This window comes from Notamacropus eugenii, chromosome 1 (assembly GCF_028372415.1).
Source record: "Notamacropus eugenii isolate mMacEug1 chromosome 1, mMacEug1.pri_v2, whole genome shotgun sequence".
Taxonomy (NCBI): domain Eukaryota; kingdom Metazoa; phylum Chordata; class Mammalia; order Diprotodontia; family Macropodidae; genus Notamacropus; species Notamacropus eugenii.
In genome coordinates, this window is record NC_092872.1 from 386103903 (window position 1) to 386130855 (window position 26953).

The 26953-nt window shown below is 40.9% G+C and overlaps 1 protein-coding gene, 1 long non-coding RNA gene and 1 other non-coding gene across 3 annotated transcripts; 2 read left to right on the top strand and 1 right to left on the bottom strand.

Moving 5' to 3' along the window:
• The first annotated feature begins 2112 nt into the window (after window positions 1–2112).
• On the top strand, window positions 2113–2194 carry TRNAS-UGA (transfer RNA serine (anticodon UGA)). Its single transcript has one exon. It is a non-coding gene; the product is annotated as a tRNA-Ser (tRNA).
• Window positions 2195–12071: 9877 nt separating this feature from the next.
• MED7 (mediator complex subunit 7) lies at window positions 12072–16753 on the bottom strand. The gene is made up of 2 exons (XM_072630840.1): window positions 16619–16753; window positions 12072–12917 (listed from the first exon to the last, which is right to left on the bottom strand). Exon 2 carries the CDS (start codon window positions 12897–12899, stop codon window positions 12201–12203), a length of 699 nt encoding a protein of 232 aa, XP_072486941.1. The 5' UTR covers window positions 12900–12917; window positions 16619–16753; the 3' UTR covers window positions 12072–12200.
• A 104-nt stretch (window positions 16754–16857) lies between these two features.
• LOC140518561 (uncharacterized) lies at window positions 16858–26128 on the top strand. Its single transcript, XR_011971954.1, has 4 exons — window positions 16858–17263; window positions 19192–19332; window positions 19431–19529; window positions 25237–26128. It is a non-coding gene; the product is annotated as an uncharacterized lncRNA (long non-coding RNA).
• Window positions 26129–26953: the final 825 nt, after the last annotated feature.

The following is a 26953-nucleotide window of genomic DNA, read 5'->3' on the forward strand; positions in this document are numbered from 1 at the left end:
TTATGAATGAAAGGAGCTGACTTAGAAGCAAAAGGCAGCTCTTACTGTGTGTGGACTGCAGAGTCTTACAATGATGCTATCTTATATACTGCTGGCTGGTGCAGTGGATAAAGCACTGTGTCTAGAGTCAGAAAGAGTCATCTTCCTGAGTTCAAATTCCAGTCTCAGACAAATGTCTGTCTCTAGCTATATGACCCTGACTAAGTCACTAAATCTTGTTTATCTCAGTTTCCTCATTCATAAAATGAAATGGAGAAGGAACTGGCATGATGTTCCACTCTCTTTGCCAAGAAAACCCCAAAAGGGGTCACAAAGAGTGAGAAACACAAACAACAAAGTTGGCAAAGAATTCTATGCTTCTGGAGCAGCCAGTGAATAGAATTCCTCCAGTGAATAGAACACTGGGAGTCAGGAGGGTAGGAGTTCAAATCCAGTCTTAGACACTTGACACTTAATAGTTGTGTGAGCGTTCCTTGCTTTTTCCCCTACCACCCCCCAAAATTCCACACCTGCTGATCTGACTTACAATCTGTATCCTCACTAGTATTACTAGTGCTATTAATGGTTGTAGAACAAACCATTTCATTCCCTTGGGAATCTTTCTTCCACTCCGAAGATTTTCCCATTTGTGGGTTGTGTGGGGAATGGTCTTTCTTTGTGCTGAAGGGATCATGAGCAGATTTGAGGGGACTTCTTGTTATAATTTACTGCATGTTCTGTGTGTAGACTATGTTGTGCTATAATATGCTTCCCTAGCTGGTTATAAATGTTGAGGGGCTAGGTGTTGATACTGACATCTTGTCAATGTTCTCTCATTTTGCCAGAAGCCTTGTGTATATTTGGCATAATATACTTATGAAATGAAAATTTCAAAAACTTCAAAACAAGAGGATAGAAAAGCAGTTCAACAAAATCAACTCACAGGTCACTGACTGACAGTATGTGGTACTGTATTCCACACTTGAAGATTCCCCTATCACTTCAATGAAGGGAGAAAGCTACATTTTCTCCTCTCAGGGGCCAGTCTGAATATGTCTTAAGTACACGGGGGTGGGGGGCGGGGGTGAGGGTGGGGGGAATAAAGATTTCGGCGGATGACCCTGTGACTTCGGGCATGCTACTTATTCTTTCTCTGTCTCATTTGTTAAAACAAGCGGGGATGAATTTAAAAACCTTTGTGATCCCTTCTGTGTCTATGATATATCTGCGGTTCAATCAGTCATCTGGAATTTTATATACGTATATATATATATATATGTATATATATATATATATATATAATATAGCTTTACATAACAACCACTTATAGTTGTTAAAAGCATTTAGCTCCTGTGATTTTTCCTCCTGCTCCCTCAAACCCCAACATTTTGGGAAAATTGGAGGAAGGGGAAAAAGAAAGTACTTAAGTCATAAATTACTGAAAATGTAACTAATGCTGGAAACTGGCTAAATCATACTAGCTGAAAGTACTTCGAGTTCATTTAATGTGAAGCTAGAGCATCTGTTTCAAATCCACTCCCCTCTATATCTGTAAGGCGTCTTACAAAGATCAAAGTTATCTTGGTGTTAGCTAGTATTATGGAGTCTCTGTGTGATCCTGGGCAAGTGGCTTCACCTCCGAGTTTGTTTCCTCCTCTGTAAAGCGGAGATGCTGAGACTTAGCACTGCGAGCTAGGGAGAATGGAGAGGCGAGAGTTTCACGAATCTCGGAGGGTTCTACTGAGCAGTCCACCGCACCGCTCCACTCCCACCCCGGGCAGGGAACCAGACCTTGGGCCAGTGGCATAGGAGTAGGAGGAAGGGGGAGGGAGGTTAGAATTGTTCACCCGGTCCAAGTGCAGTGGCAGATGAGCAAAGAGTGGCCGAGCCTCCGGTGCTTCCACTGGTAAAGGATTGAATCAATTCTCGTGGGGGAAAAAAAATTCACGAGCATCCAGCATATCACACACACACACACACACACGCTCAAATCTCCAATCTATGGCATGCAGAAATATATAATTATATTGTTTATGCAGTAAAAGAAAAAACAAAAGATGAATGAAAAGACACATTGAGAGAATTGACACTGAAGACAGATAATTGTCTGCCGAGGAAACCTCCTATGAGTTCGCTGCGATGGCCGAGTGGTTAAGGCGTTGGACTTGAAATCCAATGGGGTCTCCCCGCGCAGGTTCGAACCCTGCTTGCAGCGTAGTAAAAGGCAGCCTTTTACGTTCCCCATTGTAACCTAGGTAAGCCCCGAAACAAAGCGTTACTTTGCTGTCAGAACCTACTCTCTGTACCGCCCCTTAGATACAGGGGCGATTTTACAAAGACTTGAGCCAGCACCTCCTTCACTCCACGGTTGGAGCACTTGGGTGGCAATTTGGATCGTGTACAATTTCCTTGTGTTGTCAGCTGTGTGACACCCAGAAAATGGGGCCCCTCAGAAGATGCTGCAAACCGGCGAAAGGATATATCCTGTGTTCTCTTTCCTTCTCTTCTGAGTTACAAATAGGAAGTGTGACAAATTTGCAAGAAGTTGAGAATCATCGAAAGCTTGGCTTCCTCAAGAGGATTTACGCAGTAATACACAAAGTCCCTGGGATTTTCTCCAGGATCATGACAGTCTGTGACTCAGACCTAGTAGATAAATCCCAGAAAGTTTGCTTGAGGAACATAAAAGTGATTTGGTCTAGGTCATATAAGCTAGCAAATGTCAAGGGCAGGCTTTGAACTGATGTCTTCCAGACTCAAAGCCCAGTACTCTATTCCTCCACACTAAGATGCCACTCCATGATATATCAAAATTTAAAGCTAATAGTAACAAAAAAAATGTAGGGATGGTCCACAGTTAAACTAGTCTCCTTCATTTGTCTTATAAGTCATTGATACTATAGACACCCTTTGGTAATGACTCAGATTTTTATAACTGAGGGCTCTAAGGTTTACAAATTCATTTCCTCACAAAAACTGAAGTGGTGCAAAGCTCATTATCTCCACTTTACAGATAGCAAAGCAGATTCAAAGAGGTTCAATTCATTTCATGGATTTATTGAGCACATACTATGTGTCAGACACTATGCTAGGCACCAGGGGATACAGACAAAAATTAAACGCCCCTTCACTTCCAACCCCCTTTCAGGAACTTATATTCTACTGGGTGAAAACAGTAAGTAAACATGAAAACTATCTGCAGAATGAAAACAGATACATTTCTGGGGGTGGGAGGATCAGGAAAGGAGAATCTGAACTTCTCTTTGAAGGTAGCTAGGGGCTCTGAGAAGGAGTGTTGAGAAAGGCAGTGTATTCCAGCCCTGGAGGACAAACCAGTCAAAGTCAGGGAAGTTAAAGATGGCAGGTTGAGTGCAGGAGAGAGTTAGTAGGTCAGTGTGGCCTGAACATAGAGTGTGTGAAGAGAAGGAATGTGAAAAAAAAGTCTGGTGAGGCAGGTATAAGCAAGAGTGGAGGGCCTGAAATGCCAGGCTAAGAAATCTGAATTTTATCCTAGAAATAATAGGAAACCAGGAATCTTCTTGAGCAAACAAGTAAATAAGGCCAGAACTGTGGAGCTGTGTAGAGGGTGAATTGGAAATGGGAGACACTGGAAGCAAACAGATGAATTAAAAGGCTATTGCCATAAAACAGCTGAAAAGTAATATGGGCCTGTAGGATCTAGCAACTGTGTGAGTCAAAAGAAAGGGACTTGATGTCAGAGATGTAGAATCAACAAGATTTGGTAACTGATTTGATAAAAGAGCTGGGGTGGTGAGGGGTATGAAAGAGAGGAAAAAAGTCCAAGATACTCAAAGGTCACAAGCTTGGATGAGTGGAGTGGAAGCAAGGTTGGTGCCCTCAACAGAGATAAGGAAATCTGGAAGGAAGGGAAATAGAATGAGTTCTATTTTGGACACACTGACTTTGAAATGCCTATTTATATATCATCCAGGTACAGATATGTCCAATGGGCAGAAGGTATGAGACAGAGTTAAATATATCAATTTGGGAGATTTCTGTACAGAGTTTATACTCAAACTAATGGGAACTGATGAGTTCACCAAGGGAGAGAATATAGAGAGAAGAGAGAAGACCCTGGCATATAAATTGAACACTCCCCAGCACTTAAAAAAATAATATCCTTCCCTACATGCAAAAGAGCCTGAAATACCACCATTGGAAACTCATATCTTTAGGCTGTGTATTACATCGCCAAGCTTCCTCTTTTAAAAGTATACATTCTCTAGGGAAGTAAAAGATTAAACTGTTCATTTAGCAAGAAGTTGCTGAACTCCTGGTTTATAACAAGCTAGGCTAGGTTTGGGGGGAATTAAAAAAAGGTGTATTTCAATTTTTAAAGAAGTATATGAAATTTTAAAAAATCTTTGAATAACTGATTTTTTTTTCATTAATAAGGATTTGTTTTCTCTCCTTCCCATCTCCCCCTTACCTCTCCAAAAAGAAAAAGAAAATCCTTGTAACAAATACATATAGGCAATAAAACAAATTCCTATATTGGCTGTTTCTAAAAATGTGTATCTAATTCTGCATCTTTAGTCTCTCACCTCTCTGTAAGGAAATGAGTAGCATTCTTTGTCATCATTGATCTTGCCCAGTTTCATATTGCCTTTGGATTTTAGTATGACTAGAAATCAAATCTCTTAATTCCCACTCCAGTGTTCTTGTCTGAGAAGATCTCTAGCCTCATTAATACTTTAGTGTGAATTAAGTTCATTTTCTATCTTCAGCATCTAGCAAAGTGTTTTGTATATAGTAAAGACTTAAATATTTGTTGAATTGGAACACAACACCTAGTAGCAGTAATCCTTTGCAGGCTTCAGGCCTTCAACATTTTCCCCTTTATTCTTCCAGTTAGGTACCTGTTGTTGTTTAGTCATTTTTCAGTCATGTCCAACTCTTTGTGTTCCTTTTTTGGAGTTTTCTTGGCAAAGATACTGGAGTGGTGTGCTATTTCCCTCTTTAGCTCATTTTACAGATGAGGAAACTGAGGCAAAGAGGGTTAAGTGACTTGCCCAGGGTCACACAGCTAGTCAGTGTCTCAGTGTCTCAGGTCCAATTTGAACTCAAGTCTTCCTGACTCTAGAACCTGAGAAGAAATGCAGGGGACTGGGAAGTGAATTACCTGGAACTTATCATCTGAAAAAGAAGTTATGTAAGATCTTTTAATGTTCTATCATAGTGGTATATTTAAAATACAAAGAGTTGTCAGCTCAATGGAAAATACTTCAAAAGGCAGAAGAAGAAAACACATCACAGATCTTTAAACTGCATCATGGGCACTGAGTTAGCAGCAGAGCACAGCAGGATGGTAGTTACTCTGCTTCTTAGAAAGGGAACTTCCTCTATCTCATGGGGACTGGAAGCTCCTTAGTTTCTACTTGGACAGCAAGAAGACATGCCAGAGTCCCTTGGGAAGAGACCAAGGTGGCTTCTGACCTTGGAACCTCCAGTGTCAATTCCACTGATCATCTAAGTCCAAGTGTCACTGGAAAATTTGGCCAGAAATCAAAACCAAGGTAAATCACAACTGTCACATGAAATGATTCTCTTCCCAGTTTGTGACTTGGGCCTTAAGGGATGCTGGATAACCCTCCTCTACAAACAGCTTCTGGATGTATCTGTTCCCTTGGTGAAAGTTCAGATGCTTTCTAGAAATGGCTGCCTCTGCCACTCAGGAATTTCAATATTAAAACATGAGCCACCTCTGATTGGTGAGCTTGCCCCCGGAACATCTATTTGAGGAAGTACTGTTGCCAGCCATGATCATTCCAAACCAGGCTCAGGCACTCCAGGTGGGTACTTCCTCCCTCTTTTCAGCTCCCTTGTATGTGTTGAACTCTTCTATTAGAATGTAAACTCCCTGAAGGTAGGAGACTCTTTTTGAGAGCAGTTGTATTCCCAAGCTCAGCACAGTGTCTTATACCTAGTAAGCTCCTAATCAATATTTTATCCATTTATCTAGTCCTTTTGAGTCAAGAAAAGCCAAGGAGATAAAGATCCTGGAGGAAAAGAACATGAGGTGTTTGTTTGTTTGTTTAATTTTTATTTGAAGGACATATTTAATAATATGGACAAGGAACTTAAGCAAAACCGAGGAAAGGTAGGGGATCAGGAAATTCTTGGAAGCCACATCTATGAAGGCACACAGGAACTTAGGCTGGCAGCTATGAGCTTGGATCACCACCTGGTGGTTTGTGAAGAGGTTGCACTCTGAAAAGCTCTGTATTCCAGCCCCTGCCCTCAGGAAGCACATGAGCTTTGACTGTCCTTTCCTACCTTCCTTTCTAGTTCTAGCGATAATGCAGAGCGAGTGTTCCGGTGAAGAGAATGATCACTGTTCCCACAGAAGTTAGAGCTCTTAGAGAACAGAAATGTGGATGAGGGAGGAAAGAGAAGGATAAATGTAGATAAGAGAGTCATGTTGGTTAGGTTATAGGAAAATAGGCACTCTAATAAATTTTTGGTGGTATTCCTGAACTGTGCAAACATTTTGGAGAGCAATATGGGAGTTACAACAAGAATTTTAAAAATTGATCATATGGTTTGACCTAGTAATTCTATTACACATCATAAAAAGGACCACCCCACTTTATGTTTGACATCACTTCTATTTCTTAAAGGTATACTCAATGTAAATTCCACTAGACTTTCCTCTTTCCTATATATGAGTCTATAGTTAGCCATATTATATATATGGTTATTACCTACATAACCAATCATAGATATATGTGTGTGTGTGTGTGTGTGTGTGTGTGTGTGTGTATGTCTCTAGTTAACCAGTTCAACATTACACTATTTCTTGTTGTGGTTTGTCCTTTATTCCTGAAGAGGACCATGACATCAGCAAGCTGATGCCATGACTTGCAAGTCAATTGGATTTAAATGAGGGAGAGCTGCGCAGTCACCAACCTCACTTTCTCCTCTGGAGTCACCTGTGTCCAATAGTCGGATAATGGCCATATCTCATGCTTAGAATATACTCTGTCCTCACCCCTGCCTCTTAGAAATGCCTACTTTCTTCATAACGTAAGCTCAAACAAAACTTTTCCAGATTCCCCCCAACTGCTAGTGATATATTTACATGTTTATATATATATATGTAATATATACATATATATATATATATACTTATATACATACAGAAAGACAGATAAAGAGAGAGGGAGGGAAAGAGGGAGGGGAGAGAGAGAAAGAGAGAGAAAGAGAGAAAGAGAGAGAGAGAGAGAGAGAGAGAGAGAGAGAGAGAGAGAGAGAGAGAGAGAGAGAGAGTTTCATCCTGATAGATCTCATAGAGAGTAGGAATAGTTTTGACTTTTTATTCTAGACCAGGGGTGGGGAACTGCAGCCTTGAGGCCACGAGTCCCTCTCAGCCCTCAAGTGCAACCCTCTGATTGAATCCAAACTTCACAGAACAAATCCTCTTAGGAATTACTTAGTCCATACATGAGGACTGAGAGGGTCACATTTAGCCTCAAGGCTACAGGTTCCCCACCCCTGGTCTAGCACTGGACTCCAGATGACTCTGGAGGAGATCCTGGCTGATGACTTTGTGCAGCTCTGCCTCTCAAATCCCATGAATTTAATGATCATGTCTCTGGATACCTATGATGACTTCCAGTTCTATATATTCAACCCCAGTCTCTCCTGAACTCCAATCCCAGAACACCAATTTCCTATTAGACATTTTGAACTAGATGTCCCACAGGCATTTCAAACTCAACATGTCCAAAGTAGAAGTCATTCTCTTTCCCCCCAAATCCACCCCTTTTCTGAACTTTCTTGTTTTTGTTGAGGATACTATCATCCTTTTAGATTTGTTACCTTGGAACTGTCCAATGATTGGATCAAATGAAGTATTATATTATTATCAATACTATTATTATTATCCTTGATTCCTCATTCTCCATTGCCCTACATAGTCAATCAGTTGCCAAGTCTTGTCAGTTCTGCTTCTATATCCCTTACACGCGTTGCCTTTCTCCACTCAGGCTATCCTCACCCTAGTTTAGGCACTCATTGCCTCTTGCCTAGGATATTTCAATTATATCTTAATTAGTCTTCCTGCTTCAAGTCTCTCCCCAAACCTCACCTCCAACACACATCCAGGTAGCTTTCAAAGAGGTATTCCTAAAGCATGTGGCACTCTCATGCTCAGGAAATTCCACTGATTTTTTATTTCCTCTGTTAGGCATTTATAGCCATTCCATAGTCTGTCTCTTTTCTACCTTTCCACTCATCATATATTACTTCTCTTTACACATTCTGTGGTCCCACCAAATGAATTTGATATTTCCCACACATGACACTCCATCTCCTATTCTACAGGAGATGGAATTCCTTTACATTCCTTTACATAGACTGTCTCCCATGCCTAGGATATACTTCTTTTTTATATCTAGGGGGATAGAGTTCTACAAATGTAATCATTGGATCAAAAGGCACAGTTTTGTAATTCTTATTAAATGTTGTAATACTGTTCTTCAAAATGTTTACACAAGCCATAATTAAATCAAAAATGTGTTAGAGTACCAGTTGTCCCACAGCATAGACAACAATGGGCTTGGTATTTTTAAGTCAGTCCAAGTAATGCTAGTTGGCATCATTTTTGCTGTTGCTGTCTCCGTGTCAGGAAACACTCTGAAAAATTTTTAATATTGGCTTTATATAGAATTTAGCAAAGCAACAAACGTTGCATCAGATAAATGTTAGCACAACTACTGAACATTTCTGTCCATTACAATTAAATACTGAAAGCAATATGTAACTTAAATAAAATATCATCTGCTTTGAGAGATGTTAGTGTGGTGATAAATCAACAGAGATACCTATTATGCATGATTTCAATCAATCAACAAATATTTTTAAAAATAAAGTGTTTTGGATATGTTTTTTTCTATTGCTTAAATTTCCTGCTATATCCCTTCTCCCTTTCCCCCACAGACAGCCATCCCAAATAACACAGAATATTTTCAAAAGAAAAAAGACGAAAAGAGATGGTCAATATAATCAAAAAACCTCTTAAAATATATTCAGTGTTCTATATCTGTGTACCTACTACCTCCTCAGGAGACCACAGGAAGGCCTTTCCTCATATCTCTTCTTTGGGGCCACATGTTCAATGAGTATTTATTAAGTGCTTACTTTGTGCCCAGCACTGGGCTAAGTCCTAATGGCAATAAGAAAACGCCAACTTCTTCATCCTCAAGGAATTTGCATTCTGATGAGGAAGGCCACACACACAGATGTACATATTGCATTAATACAGTTAGCGTTTACATAGCACTTGACGGATTGCAATCATCTCCATTTTACAGATGGGGAAGCTGAGGCCGAGAGGTTCCATGGCTTGCCTGCGGTTACACAGCTAGTGCCTGAGACAGCATTTAAACTCAAGTCCACCATTCTATCTATCCACTGCCCCACCTGACTGCATCAATGTGCAGAGTACATACAAAGCAAACAAAGAAGGAAAGGCACTGACAGCCTCCAGGGAAGGCCTCCTAGAGGTGATTTTTTTGAACCATCTTAAAGCAAGGGAAATTGGAGGTAGAAATGAGGAGGCAGAGAATTCCACGCATAGGGACCACCAGTGAAAAGAAGACAGATGGAAGATGCAACATCATAGGTGAGAGACAGCAAGCAGACCAGTATGTCTGGACCACAGGGCAGATGAAGGAGAGAAATGCGTAAGAAGTCTGGATAAGTAGGAAGAGGTTTTAAATGCCAGACAGAAGAATTTGAGTTTTTGATTCAGGTGAAAATAAGTTTATTGAGCTAGCAATAACCCAGTATCACATGAAAAGTTCATTAAGAGAGTTTTAAAACAAGTGCTGTGCGAGATGGGGGAAAGTTACTGTTGACATTCCAAGCACCAAGGAGAAATTGGGGAAAATCATTGAGATGTTGCTGGTCAGAGAGGCAAGGGGGTAATCCACCTCTGCTAGAGCATACGGTGCATGAAGCGAAGTAACAGGTGAGAGTGAAAAGGGTAGTAGTATAATGTGAAGGGTTTTTAATACTAGAAAGGGGAATTTAAGCTTCACTAGGGAGGAAATAGGGAGTCACTGAAGATTTCTGAGGGGAGTATATGACCAGATTATTCTAGAATTATGAGAGACATTGGAGGGAGAAAGGGTAGAGGTGTGAAAGCCTGACAGGAGGCAAAGGAAGTAGAGCAGCTGGATAATAATGTGGACTTGTGCTTGAGAAGTGGCAGAGGAAATTGGGAGTATGAGACAAATTAGGATATGTTAAAGTTGCAGTGAACTGGACCTGATGACTGATTGGGTATGAGAGGGAAGAGCAGAAAAAAAGCTTGGAAAGCTACCTACTGCCTCCCAAAGCAAACCATCTCACTTGGGGACAACTCTTAATTGTTAAGAATTTTTTTTCTGATATCAAGCCTCAGTTTGTCTCTTTACAAATTATACTCATTACTTCTAGCTCTCTAAGGCCAAATGGAACAATTTAACAACTTTAGAAGATAGATGCCACCACTACCTCCATTTTACAGATGAGGACAGGCAAAGGAAGTGTGTGTATGTATGCATGTGTCTCTAAGAATTAAGGTCCTTTCAGGTGACCTCATCTCCCAGGCTGCACAACTTCTACATGCTAATTAAGCTTTTTATACAGCCCCACAACCTTTTTATAGAGAGCAGATTCCTATTGACCTGCCGCCCTCTCTTGGCACTACTCCAGACACTAGGGCTCAGTGCCTTCAATCTTGTCCCAATCCCATACCTGAGCTGTGTGCTCTGTATTCAGAAAGATGTCTAAGAGAAGGGCATGGTTCCTGAGACCCACTGTCCAGTCATTCGTGTTGGCTTTCATCCTCTACGTTGGCAGCACTTGAGTGGACTACTATAAACACTACTGGAACAAGATAATGCCTGGGTTCCTACAGGGGACATTATTTCTCTCTGGGAATGCAGTGCTTGATTTCGGACTTCAAACCTCATTCTATTCCATCTTACTCAGATAAGGAGTTTGGTGTGGAAGCCCTATCTGGTCCTGACCAGGGGGTGACCAAAATTATTTCAGCTACAAGCCTCTGAGTCACCTCTCATCTACAAATTCCTTCCAAGCTAACATCATCTTACCCCAGTCCTAGATCAGTCCTTCCTTCCCAAGCCATCTCAGTCCTAAATTTGGTCCTAGGTATTGGAGACTCTCTTCCTCCTCCCCATGTGGGACTGTAGGAGTTGAAATAAGAGAAGGGAAGAGCCCTTCTTAATTTTACTTTTTCAGAGCAGTTGAAATGCATCCAGTATCCAGGAGCTAATGTTGCAATTTACAAATTCTTACTTTTCTCCTGGTGTGTCTACTACTTTGTGATTTGACTTTAAGAAAGAAGAGATAAAACTCGATTTCACCACAAAAAAGTAAAAATTAAAACTCAGTTAAAATGTTTCTAGATTACCATCCCAGTCATCCATGAACACATTTGAGACTTAAGTATTCTTTATCATACTAATGGATTTCAGTGGTTTTATATTCACAAAGTAGTATTATAACAGCTATTTCTAGGTTCACAGAGATAACAGAACTCAAAATTCCCTCAAATCATGAATCTGACACACAAAAAAGACTCAAAAGAGGGAAAAGGGGGGGTCTGAATTCAATCCATTCAAGTTTTTTTTATTTCTTGGGAAAGTTATTCCAAATTGTGCACTTTTAAAATAAATATGTTTTATGATACTTTAATGATTAGATTTTACAAACTAAAATAACTTGAAAAAACTTTACTCAGATTATGATTAAACTCATTGTTAAATTATTTAAATGTTAAACTCTAATGCTATGGGACATTTTCTGCAGCTCAAAATATAACCTCATTTGTGCAGGACCAAGAAAAACAAACTAAAGATGAAATGAAATTAAGAAAACTGTTTGCAACCCAACTTAGATGTATTTAGTTCCCTTCAGCAAAGTGCCAACTGTACTCTCTTTTTAAAAAGGGGTGAATCTGTGGATTCAGCTGAAGCCGTCAGGGCAACACTTCACCTGTTTCATTCACCTGTAATTAAGAACTTCTGTTAAAAAAAAAAACTTCCACCTTGCATAACACGTCATGATCAAGCAAATTTATATTTCTATACAAGTTTCAACAGTATCAAGCAAGGCAAAGTCATACAGTTTTTGGCTACGTAACCCCATCCCATCCCCCAAAAGTTTGTACAACAAATTTTTAAAAGACTTTACGGCCTTTCATTCATTTCATCAATTAAGATACACAAAGCAGCATCTTTCTCTATAATCTGGTCTCTTCTTTGACCAGAATTTTCTCGCTGTTCATTTTGTCCAGTACAATTTTTGCTGTCATCAACATCCATTGGCTCAGTTTTTACCCTCATTCCTCCTTCTGTATGGGGCAAATCATCAGGTAAAGAAGCCAGGCAATTCTGGATCATTTCAATAACTCTTTCCAAGTGCTTTTGAAACCTTTCAGCTGTTTCAAGGCGCTGTCTTTTCTGTACCTCCATCATGACTCTCAGGGTCTCCCTTGCTTGATGGGGTCGATATTCATTTATAAGATGATGCACATGGACAAAAAGTAGCTTCAGGTCTTCCAGTTTTTCCTCTCGTTTTATGCTTCCAGGACTCCTAATCAAGATATCTAGAAGATCTAAAAAGTTAATAAGGATAGACATATTGAGTTTTCTTAGTTCTTTCTTATGATCAAATTGCATAGGGTGAAGTCGTTCAATGCCCTGACTTTCTAAAGGGCGAATGATAAGGTCATCACACTGGAACTGATTGCCAAACATCATATAACTGTCCTTTATTGGAGGTGGAGGCTTAGGAGCTAGACCTTTCCGGATGTTTTCATCTGTATATTCCTTGATGTATTGCATCGGTGGTGGAGGGAGTGCACTCACTTGCTGAGGTTCACCCATTCTGAAAGATCCAAGTACCTGCAGATATATAACAAATATCACATTAGAGTCACAAACTACTTAACTGTCTCAACAGAGAAGAATAAAATGTGACATTTAGAGATAATTAGTTCAAATAATTTATTTTGGCCTTTTTTTTTTTTTGGAACTATGGGGATCATACTTCATTCTTAGCAGATTTTCCTTGTACACAAAGGGAAAGGAGTGATCAAAAAAGGAGATTTCTTCCTGGGTTCCTTTTTTAAACCACCATTTTATCAATGCTCAATACTCCACTGCCCTAACAGTCCAATAAACTCAAACGGCTAGGATGAATTCAATTTGAAGCAGAATGACAAGCAAACTTAGCACACTGACACAATCTTCTCCTTGATTTTTCCAAAGGATTCCTTAATCAGAATGCTCCAAAGCCACAACATAAGGAGGTATTATATAAGTGAAAGAGTTCAGCAAGAGTCCCAATTAGGATTTATTCATTAAACACATATTGAGCCCTTTATTCTGTACAAGACAGACCTTCCCTAATATGCATTCATTAATATGTATTGTATATCAGAAACATTGCTTGGTGTTAGGGATACAGAGATATCATCTCTGCCCTGGAAGGGTTTATTTACACTCTAACAGACAAACATAAAGTATATATAATTTAGGGATAGGTAAGAGGAGGGAAAAAGGTACTACTAGTTGTAGATACCAGGAAAGGTCTCATGTAGAAGATGGTGAACAAACCAAAGTGATGGAAACTAGGGATTCTAGAAGTAGAGTGAAAAGGGCATACACAGTATGTATGGAGGCACAGGATGAAGATGAAATAGAAAGTAGGCCAGTGTAGCTGGACTATAAAGTGTGTGAACAGAGGTAATAAGTTCAGAAAGGTAGGCTGGATACAGATTGCCAAAAGCTTTAAAGTCCAAAGAGAGAAGTTTGTATTTGATCCTAGAGGCAATAAGGGACCAAATGAAGCTTAAGCAGATGACTATCATTGCTCCTTTAAGAATATCTCTTTGATAGCTGTGTGGAGAATGGATTGGAAAGGGGGAAGACATCTGAGGCAAGAAAACTAATTAGGAAGCAATTGTAATCATACAGTTAAGAGAGAATGAATAGCTGAACTACATGATAGAGCAGGGGGAAAAAAAAGGATCTGAGAGATGTGGAAAAAGGAAAAAACAAAACAACTGACTAGATGGGAAAAGCAACTCAGAATCATAGAATCATGCATCTAGAGCCCTAAGAGATTTCTGAGGCCATCTTCAGAGCCAATCCTCTTATTTTGGAGATAATAAACTCAAGAAAGTGAAGTGATTTATCCAAAAGCATAAAGAGGCAATGAAGTGTTTCTTGAGGATAACTAAGAGGCTGTAAACTAGGGACTAAAGGACTGGGGGTACCCTCAACAAAAATAGGAAAGCAAGTTAAGTTTGGGGAAAGATAAAGAATTATGTATTGGAAATGTTTAGTGTGAAGTGCCTTTATTTGGATTATTCAAGTCAGACATATCCAATAACCAACTGGCAATTCTAGACCAGAGAATTTTAAGCTCCCTAACAGCAAAGAGTTTTAATTATTTATATATATAATACTATATACTGTATATAATTATATATATAATATATAATATAGATGTGTGTGTATATATGTGTGTGTGTGTATACGTATATATAAAACACCAGCATCTGGCGACTAGTTCAGTGCTTTGAACATGAAAAGGCTCTTAACGACTACTTATGGGACTTCCTTCTGAGGAATCGGTTGGACTAGATGGCCACTGAGGGTGAGGTCCCTCCAAAGTTGAAGTTTTCTTGAATCAAAATCAAATAAAAATACTAGCAATATGTGAATTCACATATGAAAAGGAAATAAAAGAAGTCCAACATTCTTTATTTTTTGGGATGGGAAAGGGTTGAAGGTGTCTTTGAAAAAGGGTACAGAGGCAGTGGACACCACTGGAATACACAGGTTCAAGGTCTCAGATGGCACTTATTTATGTGATCTTAGCCAAAGTCTTCCCTCACCAATGCTCCTTATAACTACAAGGTGATGGGCCTGAAAGCATCCGCAACTGGTATGGTAAATTTCCTCACTGTCCCAAAAATAACATACTCTTTTCCCCCTCACCTGGAACTGCCTGTCTCCTTACCAGTTAGCCAAAGAAATCCTATCTAGATAAAGTCCTACCTCTAAGCTACAAGGCCATAATGGTAAAAACCACTACACCTTGCAAATTAAAAAACAAAAACACTGCTAGACTCTTAATTCCCGCTCTACCTGTGTGATCTTGAAAACATTGCTTTAAACACCACCAAGCTAAAGTTTAATCAGTAAAGGGGTTTTAGTCAAGTGAATTAAAAATATCCCTTTATATCCTATAACCATTGCTTTTTTCAAAGATTGTCCTCATGCAGAGTCTCTTCTCACCTCCTTAAATTAAACACCACCTTCCAGCTGCTGGTGCGCCCCTTACGTCCCGTGCAGTTAGACCTAAGTTTGTAGGAAACGATTTTGTTTCGTCTCTGAATCCCCAAGTTCTCATGAAGTAAATGCTTGTGGATTCATTTGAGCCACTCACTACCAAAATAACCCCGTGTAAATCACTTAACCTCTCAGAGCTCCTTTTTCCTTTGTAAAATAGGTATATAAACGTCTGCTTCGCTGAGCTGTTTTTAACCAAACGGGACCACTAACGTACAAGGTTGGGAAACATTAAAGAACCAGCATCAATACCGATTTTTTGGGCTATGACGACCACCTCTACACTCTAAAATGAGTTTCATTCAGTTCTGACAAAACGGCGGCAAAAGTCAACAGCGATCCTATGCCAAGGTGTGCGCTAAGTACGGGAACACCAAGAATGTTTTCCCTCCAGGAGCATTCGATGAGGGGTTGGGGGGGCACACGAACACCTCCGTATAAACAAGAGTTGGGGGGCACACGAACACCTCCGTATAAACAAGAGTTGGGGGGGCACACGAACACCTCCGTATAAACAAGAGTTGGGGGGGCACACGAACACCTTTATATAAACAAGAGTTGGGGGGGCACACAAACACCTCTGTACAAACAAGAGATGGGGGGGTGCCGAGACACAGAGGGAAAATGTTCGCACTAAAGGTACGAGTTAAGGCTGGCGGGTCTTAGAGGAGAGTCGGGGGGTGCCAGGACGTGAGGAGGAGGAGGAGGAGGGGGAGGGGGAGGGGGAGGGGGGGGAGGGGGAGGGGGAGGGGGAGGGGGAGGAGGAGGAGGAGGAGGAGGAGGAGGAGGAGGAGGAGGAGGAGGAGGAGGAGGAGGAGGAGGAGGAGGAGGAGGAGGAGGAGGAGGAGGAACACCGCAGGCACCGGGAGGGAAAATGCACAGTCCCCAAACCTTCCAAGTCTCACTTTCCTCCGGGGGCCCGCAGGGACGAGCCTCTCGGCAGGGGGTCCAGGGGGCCGCCCGACTGGGGCGGGGGGGGGGGGCCCAGCTCCCACACCCACAGGCCTTCCACGGGGAGGGGCCGCGACCCCCGCCGTAGCCGGGGCGCCGCGAGGGGGCGGGTAAATCGGGGGGGAGGGGGCGGGGATGTTTACAGAAAAGGGCAGGGGCGAGCACGCCGAGCGCCCTCCCCACAGCCGGGAGCCTGCAGCTCCGCTGGCCCTTTCCCTGCCGAGAAATCCCCCGGGAGAAAAAAACCCAAACCGCGCCGAGATCCCACGTCCCCAGCTGACATCGCCACTCACCTCCCACTACTTCACGCAGTTTCTAGAGCGTCGCGGATAAACCGCGTCTATGGCCGCCGACTTCCGGCCGCCTTAGTCAGGAAGAAGAGCCTCCCCTCCCCGTCTCCCCCATGGAGCGCCTTCTGATTGGCTCCCGGAGCCGTCCGTTAAGGCACTAACCCTCCCCCCACACGGTCTGTTTAGGGGCTGGCGCGGCTCCCACGCCTGCGCATGCTCCCTGGGACTTTTGCGGGACTGAAAGTTCTTGGGGGGAATTTTTCCAGAGAGGCAAATCAAGGGAACCTTTTGTCGAAAGTCACGGCTGATACGGCCGCTAGTATTTAAAATCGGAAAGAAAAATAGTGGGGGAAAAATCATGGAAAGGAGATACTTTGAAAAATACTTTAAAATGTAAAAATTCAGTAATTTAAAAAACTTTAAAAAAACAGTAATTGTTCTTCTAGCTCTGAAGTTTGGTACACACTAGACACACTTTTGTTAAACTCCTTTGAATTCCGTTGAGACCCCATGAGAGGCGGGTCCCCGCAGTCGGCATTCTCCCCATTTTATGGAGGAGAAAACAAATCACGTGACCTGCCTGTGTTCACACCTTTAGGGTCGAAGGCAGCCTCAGACCCTGAAATTCACCAGTCCTTTCCATTACAGGTAGGCGCAGCTGTCGCAGTGTGCAACATAAAATAGGTGCTCCTAGAGCTGTGGATCCCAATTCCTCCCATGGGTGGTCTCTGCCTTCAAGGCAGAGGTAGAAATCAGGCTTGGAGTCAGCAAAGCCTGAGTGCCAGTGTGGCTTCATGCGCTAACTGGGCAAGGGTGGGCAAGCCCCTCAACCTCTACCTCAGTTTCCTCGTCTATAAAGTGAAGTTGTCTCCCAGGGTGGCTGTGAGGATCCAGTGGGAGGACTGTAAGGTGCTTAGCAAATACTACACAAATGTTAGCTATCATTATACAACCCAGTAGGCACCGTTCAAAACCTCTAGGTGGTCCAGTGGGTAGTGTATTAAATTATCCTAGGGGTTCACAACACATTTCTTTTTTGTTGTTCCTGGTGAAAAGGATTCTCAGGACAAACAAACAAAAATTGGCAACTACTTCTGTAGTGAAAGATGACCACCAATATAAAATGCAATCCAAGTGGGGGAATCCAAAAAGATATCCCAGAGGCTGGAAAAGCAGGGAAATCTAGTAGGGGATAAAAATGTAGTACCCCAGGGGGAGTCAGTCAATAAAAGTGAGAGAAATCATTGTTAATAATCAATGATTTGGGGCCATTCCCCCCTTTTTTCTTAAGTCCTGATTTTAAAAGTTCAGTCTCTCAAGGAGTGTTATTGATAATGAGACTGAACTTTCTTGTTCAGACCCTATGTGGTTGGAGAAGTTATTTTGCACTGGGTGAGGAATCAGTTCTTTGAATAGATTGCCCAAGGCAGTAATTTAGGAAGGAAGTGACATAATCAAAGTTCCTGGATGAGCCCCCTCCTTGAAATCCACATAATCTCACTGTTAGCTAATCAGAATTGATGGCTACCCTTGTAAACATTCCTCTTCCAATGGGCATACAAGCTTGAGCCGCAACCAAGATAATCTTTGGTCCAAGAGAAATAGGTAAATGACCATCTTTTACTAATAAACATGCTGGCATTATTAATAAAATGATTAATTACCCGGAAATTACATCTATGAGGCTGAGTGATAGGAACTATGCTAAGCATTTGTGTTCATCCTTCATTGCCGAAGAAGACCATGCTGTCAGAGAAATGATGATATGACTGCATTTGACTTTGTTTTGACTGAGGGAGGGTGGTGCAGGTCACCAGCCTATCTTCTCCGGAGCCATCTGAATCCAGTGACCAGATATTCATCAGGGTGACTGGAGATAACCCAAGATGCACTGGGAGATCTTGGCCCCTTTAGGCCAAAGTCTATGCAGGTACCCACTTAGGATGAGCACTGGGCATACAAAGAAAGACCAAAACCCAGTCCCTGCCCTTCAGGAGAGGTTGGCTACCACAGAATTTCAAGGTATAGGGAAGACCTGAATTCCTAAGACTATGGCCCACAAACCCTCAATGATGTATTTACTTTCAATAGTCACCCAGAGTATATGATAAGCTCAAAGCAAAAACATTGCTGAAATATAATTTTAAAAAAAGTAGCAGCTAAACATTTCCATAAATGAACAGTTCAAACTTTCCCACTAATAACCGACGTCAATGGGAAGAGTTAACACAAACAGAGATCACAAATAGGAAAGCTCATATAGGAAACACATGTGAGACCAAGGCACTCATAGGGAAGGGAAGCCAGAAAGGGATATTTACCTCTCCAAAAGCCTGCAGATCTGTTCGTTTTGGTGCTGCTTCTACTGCTCTTGGTGGTGAAGTTTTGACTGGATGCTGTTGGACTTTCCTGGATTCTTCTTGTCTGTGCCTTGTCCCACTGGTCACTACTGGACACTGCTTAACTGCAGCTTGCACCTTCTCCAGCCCCTGAATCAAATAAGTCAATATATAAGGAGGTACTTTGCAAATCTTAAATTGTTAGGCTAGTGCTATTGTTATTTTTGTTCTGGGCAGGAACCTTGGCCTGAGGACCAGCAGAAGGAATCCCCCATGCTGCTCCCTCAGAAACCCAGGTCTGAGGCCAGCTGTGTCCTGAGTAAGAGATCCTTAACTCCACATGCCAAGAACAAAGAACACAGGAAGCAAATGCTAAGGGTTAGTATTTTTTGCCCAAATTTTTACTGCCACCACATTTAGTCATTATTATGCTTATTAATAGGCTGATAATACACTAATATCATCAACCCCTCTAGGAACAAGCCAGCAACCTGATTCCTAAAGGTCTTAAGTCTCATCCCAGTGCTCATGGAAAGTTTCCTTCCTTCCTTTGCTCCTGAGGAGGTGGCTTTCTGGTGAGTCTCCATAACTGGCACTTTGCACTGTTCTTGAGAGAATGTTCAGAAGCCTGCCTTAGTTGAAACACAAGAGCAGGGTGAAGGCTTGGGTCTCTAGTGCTGCGGGCTTTTATGGTTCTGGTGAAGGGAGTTCCCAAGTTATGTCTATGTTCTGACTGGTGATTAGTTACCTAAGCTACTGATGAAATTATCCATTACAGAACTACCAATCAAAGTTTTAGTTTCCTAATGTCATTACTAAACGTTGGGACTTTTGGAAGATTTGGGACAACATACTTGATGCAATTTGCAGGTACTTAACTGTTACTTACCAGATTTGGGGAATAGTCATTAGTGATTACTTGCTGCTCTTTGTCCTTTTCTAGAAGATAACAATGACTTCAGGAAGATGATGCCATGACTTGAAAGTGAACTGGATTTAAGTGAGGGAGGGATGTGCAAAGTCACCAGCCTCACTATTTTCCTCTGAAGCCATCTGGGTCCAGTGGCATGATATAGATGGCCCCTGGAGATGGCCCCCAATCATTTAACAGATTTGTGGGCCAAACTATACCACTCAAGTGCTTATCTTATTACAGGGAGAACAAAATAGCTTATATATGGACTATTTAGTCATAAAATGGAGGTTGAAAACCAAATGGAGTTGCTCAGCCTAATATATTTATTCCTAATACATCAATATACTTTCAAATATGTTCTCAGTGAATTAGGTTATAAATCAGGTAATGGTTATTATTTGTGTGAAAGTCATTAAATCATTAAATATTTATTAAGCACTTAATGTGCCAGTCACAGTGCTAAGTTCTAGGGCAACAAAAAGAGACAAAAGACAGCCTGCCTTCAAGGAGCTTACAATCTATTGGAAGAGGTAATATGAATACGAATGTGTACAAAGGAAGTTATATATATGCAGAATAAATAGGAAATAATTAACAGAGAAAAGGCACTAGAATTAAAAGATTTTAGGAAAGGCTTCCAATAAAATAAAGGACTTAAAGGAAGATAGGGACGTCAATAGTTAAAGCTGAGGAGGAAGAAGTAGTTCTAGGGAAGACCAGAAAAAGTTGAAGTCATACAAAGTCTAAAAGTCAAAGTCATGCCCCACCCTAGAAATTGTAGGTGTGTGAATTCCTCAATTTAATTGGAAGAGGCCTCTCCAAAACAATGAGTGGGCCTTAGGCTACTTTCACTTTTATCCTTATCTACTCGGCTACCTAAGACTCCCTAAGGTATAGGCCAGAGGATGACTGAAATGAAGCTAATCATAAGGCTAAAGGAGGAGGGAGAAGGGACTTTTAAGTGAGGAAAAATTTGATAAAAATAATAAGATTTGGTGCCCTGACTGGAAGAACTCAGTAGACGTCCAAGGGTCTTCATGTCCTGCATCCAGACATTCTGCTCCCTTTTAGTTCCTTTTTGTGTGTTTTCTTCCCCCATCAGCTGGTGAGCTCCTTTCCTTTTCCTTTTTTTGTATCCTCCTCCATGCACATACTTAGCATAGTGCCTACCACATAGTAGTTCTTTAATAAATGTTTATTGGCTAACTGACAATGAGGAGGCATCTTACTCTACTGGATGTAGTTCACAATACCACATCCGTATTGCCAGCCATTTCTTCACAGTCATCAGTACTCCTAGTCCCTCAGGGTACAAGCAGTAGCCTCAAGAGGGAGAATTTATCATCTCTTGAACTCTATACCTCTTATCTTCTTTGTAGAATTCTCTGTGTACTATTTATAGTCATGAACACACATGAATACACACAAAGATTCATGAATACATACATTGTTTTGAAAACATGCATTGCTGTGCATCCTGAGATTGTTTTGCCTCATAGGTAGGTTAGAGTTTCAAAGGATTTTTTTCTTTTAATTGTTGCCCTTTTTAATGAAGAGCAGGGATTAGGAAGTGAAGATTCATAATGTGGTTTTTTTTAAAAAGGCCATTGAAATATGGTCTGAAATGCACAACAGAGAACAGAAGGAAGTTCAGAGGAATCTAAAAAGTAGGAGAGTTTGGGAATTAGTGTGTAATTTGTTGTATACCTTTTATAATTTGAAATGCATGCAATATGAAATGGGGATTCATAATATCATGCAATCCTCTTTTTTTGTCCTGTTATGTATATGGAAACGCTCTTTTTTTGGTGTTTGTGTTCAGAATTTTAAATTTTTAATTTAATTTTTAAAAAGATTAAAGCCCTTGGGACATTCAAAAGGAGAAGGCATGAGTTTACCTGTATTTCCACAGTCCCTTCAACATTGACTGCTTCTACTTTTTGTCATCGTTGGGCAGATCTTTCAGAGAATAGACACGTTGGCTCTGCATCCCAGGGTAAGCAGAAGTGTGTGAGTGTGTGTGTGTGTGTGTGTGTGTGTGTGTGTGTGTGTGTGTGTGTGTGAAATGCATTAACTTTATATCCCCTACTATGTGCTAGGAATTACATGAGACACCAGGAATACAAATATAAATTACATGTACTTCAGAGACATCTCTAGTGGACAGGAATTATAATGCAGGAGCACATAACTTACCCCAAGTCTGTGTCTCTGGAGTCCTAGGGAGGCCCTGTGCCTAACAGGTCCTCCAAATGGTGCTCTAAGTTGAGTCCTGGATGCTGCATGATGTAAAAGAAAGATCAGTAACCTTAGAATCAGAAAACATGGGGTTCAAGTTTTGACTCTTCCACCTACTTAAAGGAATTAGAACAGTAAGAGGTAGAGGGAATGGAGAGAACCACACCGACTTCATCTTGTGACTCAATTCTGGAACTAGCTATGTTCCCTTTCTCTTCAATTATGGGTCTAGTTCAATTTCTGTCTTGTGAGAAAACTTTATTCAGTTGTGGGAATTGGGAGAAAAACTTATTGCATTGTTTGAACCTAGCCCTGCGTGATTGGGAAGCTGGACCACCTCTACCTGCTACTTAGAGACTCAACGAAGGACCTAGGTTATGCTGACAGGGCCCTCTCTAGTCGTCCTAATTTATATCTGGCCACTGGTCCCAGATGGCTCTGGAGGAGAAACTAAGACTGGTGACTTTGCATAGCCTGCCCTCACTGAAATCTGATTCACTTACATGTCATGGCATCACCTCCCTGATGTTCTGGTCCTCTTTGAGAACAAAGGACAAATATCAACAAGGTTATGCTGACCAGAAACTTATTCAGATCCAAAGACTGATGCAAGGAATTTTCTCAGTTATACATTTCAAGAAGTTTACATGTCTTAAAAACTGGCCCTGTAGTGGTCAATCAATTACTATTTCCGTGTTCCTTTGATTGAATACAGACACCTCTTTATCTGATTTCAGGGAATTGTACCTGTTCCTTCTTCCCCTCTCAACTTGGAAAGTCTCTAATCTTTCCTCCAATTAGAAATCATATTACCTAGTATTGTATCTTGGTTAATTGTTTTGTTTTAATTAATTGGTCTTATTTGATTGTTTTTAATGAATAAAAATCTGTCTCCCCCTATATTCGGCATCTAGTACCAAGGGTGAGGGACCTGGTCCCAATTGGTTGTGCAGTTGGCATGCATTGCTTAGTAAATCTATATGCTCAGAAGCTCAAACCTTTGTTTCCTCGGTCATTTCATCTGTGATTTGTCATACTTCTATCTGTGGGACTTTGGCCTGGTTCCTTTTGCCTTCCTGGGTTTCTTTTCTCATCTGTAAATGAGTGGAGTGACTGATTAGTTTACTTTTTTTTCAAAAAAAAGATTGTATTTTTTGTTTTTATATCACCCAAATTCCCCCATGTATCTTTGCCTTTTTTTTCAGAGTTATCCCTTATGACAAAGGTCCTTCCCAACCTTGATATTCTGTGACTCCATATATAAAATAATGCAAATTAGAAAACTTTGATGAAAATTAGAATACAGGAACAGTTATGTTACATTTTCATTAAGCCAAGCAGTCCTTAGGAATCCTAGAGAAAAGGAAAAAGTGTTACAGTAGCTGTGAGCAATAATCTTTGTAACAAAAAGTGGTGTTTCAGGAGAAGGCAAGTAATAATGACAGCTACTATTTGTGGAGTGCTGCAGAATTAGCACAGCATGTAACATACAGGATGTCATCTGACCCTGACAACAATCCTGTGGGGTAAGTTCTTCAGGTATGATTATCCCTATGTTACAGATAAGGAAACAGGTATCAGGAAGGTTAAGTGATTTGACCAGGGTCTTTCAGATGGTAACGTCAGAGGTGGGACTGGAATTCAGATCTTCCTCATTCCAAATCTAACCTCACACTATATCTGTTATTTCTCATTGATCAACACAAATATATTTGAAACAAACATATTCTACTTCTTGTTTCCTGTTCTTTGTTTTTCATCTCATACTTGAATTAGCTCATTAATACCTTAGACAGCATACTTTCATTACAAGGCCAGGGACATAGTGTGGAATTTGTTTCCCATTTTCAGTCACCCCCTCTTTTAATGCTTAATCAATATTAATGACATCACTAAGAACAGCAATCCAGGTGAGAGTGAAAGAAAGGCTATAGGAAATCATCTGTGCTTTTGGTTTTATTTGCTCGATTTCTCCTCAACAGTAGAGGGCAGCAGTGATCCTTTTTCCCCCTTTTCCTGGAATGAGTTCTCTCTAGCCCTGCTTCAATTCAATTCCATAAGAATTTACTAAATTCCTAATCTGTGCCACTCTTCTAGGCTTCTGGAAATACAAAGTCAGCAATCAAACAACAACAAACCCACCTTCCTGGAACTTATATTTTTTTGAGGAGATAGGTGCATACGTAAGAAAAAATTATATTTTAAAATTGGGGCTAATCTTGTAATTTCATCAGTGCACATATGTTTCCATGGTGAAATGTAGATTTCCACCAATGTAGATTTGCAGCTCACCTGTAATTTTCAGTTTTAGAGTAATTGGAGCATATACAACATGCCTAGATTTGTGCAGCCGGATTTGTTAGAGGAGAGACTTGAATCCGGATGTCCTGATTCTAAAGTCAGTTAGCATATATTATGCTAGTATTGTTTTAAATATAAAATATTTAAAGTTTATTTTCATTTGTGGCTAGAAGTGACATAGAACTTTTTTAAAAATATACTAAATATATCATTGGGATATCAAAGGGTATGGGAGAAAGCTCTGGAATAAAAGGCTCTCAGTTTAAATCTCATTTCTGATAGTTCCTTTGTGACCCTGGCCAAGTCACCTAATTTCTCTAGGCATCAATTTTTACAGCTTTAAAATGAAAGGGTTGGACTAGATGCCCTTCTTCTAGTTGTAAATCTATGATCATGACATTCCATGAATTCACTAGGATCAGGAGAATCTTGATGTTAAAAAAAATCAACTTTTTTGTTAGGGAGCGACTTGGAAATCAATGAAAGTCCTGCACAAATTCCCAAATGTTATCTAGCCCACTCTTTTCTCCAATTTTATTCTCAGGACGGTTCATTGTTCATCTGTAGTGCTTCAGAAAGCAACACAGCCTTTTCCAGACAATTTTATATAGCAGATTTTATCTTCAACCATACAACTGACTGAGAGTTGTAAAGAATTCGAATTTTTAATTGTGCTTATTGTTTGCTGATTACAAGTGTTCTCTGCTTTTCTGGTAGCCCCATTTCCGGTTGCCAGTGGGCTGCTAGCTGCCTTTTTGTGCATTTCTTAGGAGGAAGAAGTCATGTACGGTAGGTTCTCATAGGCTTTTTTATTTGATGTGTTTCAGATTTTAGAGTTTTGCTGGAGGAGGCGTGAAGAAGCTGGACAACTTTCTTTCATTCTTTCAGACAATCTGGCTGAAAGTCTCCAACTAAATATCCTAACTACACTTCTGAGAGATTTAAAGAACAAGAGGAATTTCTTTAAAAATATATATATAACTTACTTATTTTTCAGTTCTTAACATTCACTTCCACAAGAATTTGAAATCAAAATTTTCTCCCCATCTCTCTCCACCCCCCACCCCAGGACAGCATGTACCCCATTCACCCCTTCCTCCAGTCTACTATTACTCCTCCTTTTCCAATGCTCTTCCCCTCTATTTTATTGTAGGGCAAAATAGATTTCTATGTCCCATTGTCTGTACATCTTATTTTCCAGTTGTATGCTAAAACAATTTTTAACATTCATTAATAAAGCTTTGAGTTCCATATTCTGTCCCTTCCCCCCTCCTCACTCACTCTCATTGAGAAAACAAGCAATTCAATATAGGTCATACATGTGCAGCCATGCAAAACACTTCCATAATAGTTATGTTGCGAAAGACTAACCACATTTCCCTCTGTCCTATCCTGTCCTCCATTTATTCCACTCTCTCCCTTGACCTGTCCTCCCACAATAATAGAACAAGAGGAATTTCTACAAAAGGCATTATAGCAGTAGGCACTCTAATAGTGTTCAGAGGAATCCAGTCTAGTGGGAGCAGACTTTAGTTGGGGAGAGGAGGACCTCAGACCCTATTGTCCCACAGGAAGGCAAATCCTTGCTTCCATATGAGAGGGCAGCAAGATGTGAGAAAGGGTGGGAGAGGTTGAAATCAGAAGTATAACGCCTTCCACTTATATTGACTGTGTTATTGGAGTGACCGGAATAATAAAATAGCCATAATATAGCTGGAAGCCTGTGTGTATGTTCGTCCTTTGTTGCCGAAGAAGACCATGCCATCAGAGAACTAATGACATGACTTGCACTTGACTTTGTTTTGAGTGAGGGAAGGCTGTGCACATCACCAGCCTCACTTCTCCTCCAGAGCCATCTGAGTCCAGTGGCCAGATATTTATCAGGATGACTGGAGATGACCCAGGATGAGGCAACTGGGGTTAAGTGACTTGCCCAAGGTCACACAGCTAGTGAGTGTCAAGTGTCTGAGGTGAGATTTGAACTCAGGTCCTCCTGACTCCTGAACTGGTGCTCTATCCACTGCACCACCTAGCTGCCCCTAGCTGGAAGCAAAGAAAGGAACAATGAAAACAAACAGATAAATAGTGAAATTGGATACAGAAGTATAGACACACAAGAGAAGAAGCAATTTCAGGAAGTGTGACTCCTCATAATGGAGAAAATGCTAGCTATAGACGTTAGAAAGGCACTAGTAGAGTACTATATCTGAGGTGGTTGTTTGTCCTTTGTTATTGAGGAGGACCATGACATCAAGGAAGTAATGTCCTGACATGCAACTAAATTGGATTTAAGTGAGGGAGATCTGTGCTGTTCTCCTCTGGAGCCATCTGGATCCACTGGCAAGATATTGATCAAGATGACTTAGAGATGGCCCTGGATGTGGTGGGAAACCTTGGCCTTTTTAAGCTATGGCCTTTATCAGGTTTCAGTTTAACTGAGGCAATGCCTAAGGAGAACTTCATGGGAACTCCAAAATGGAAGAAAGAGACTCCCAGTGCCTCCTTGCCACACATGTTCCTGAATGTGTGTCTTGTTACTTTTGT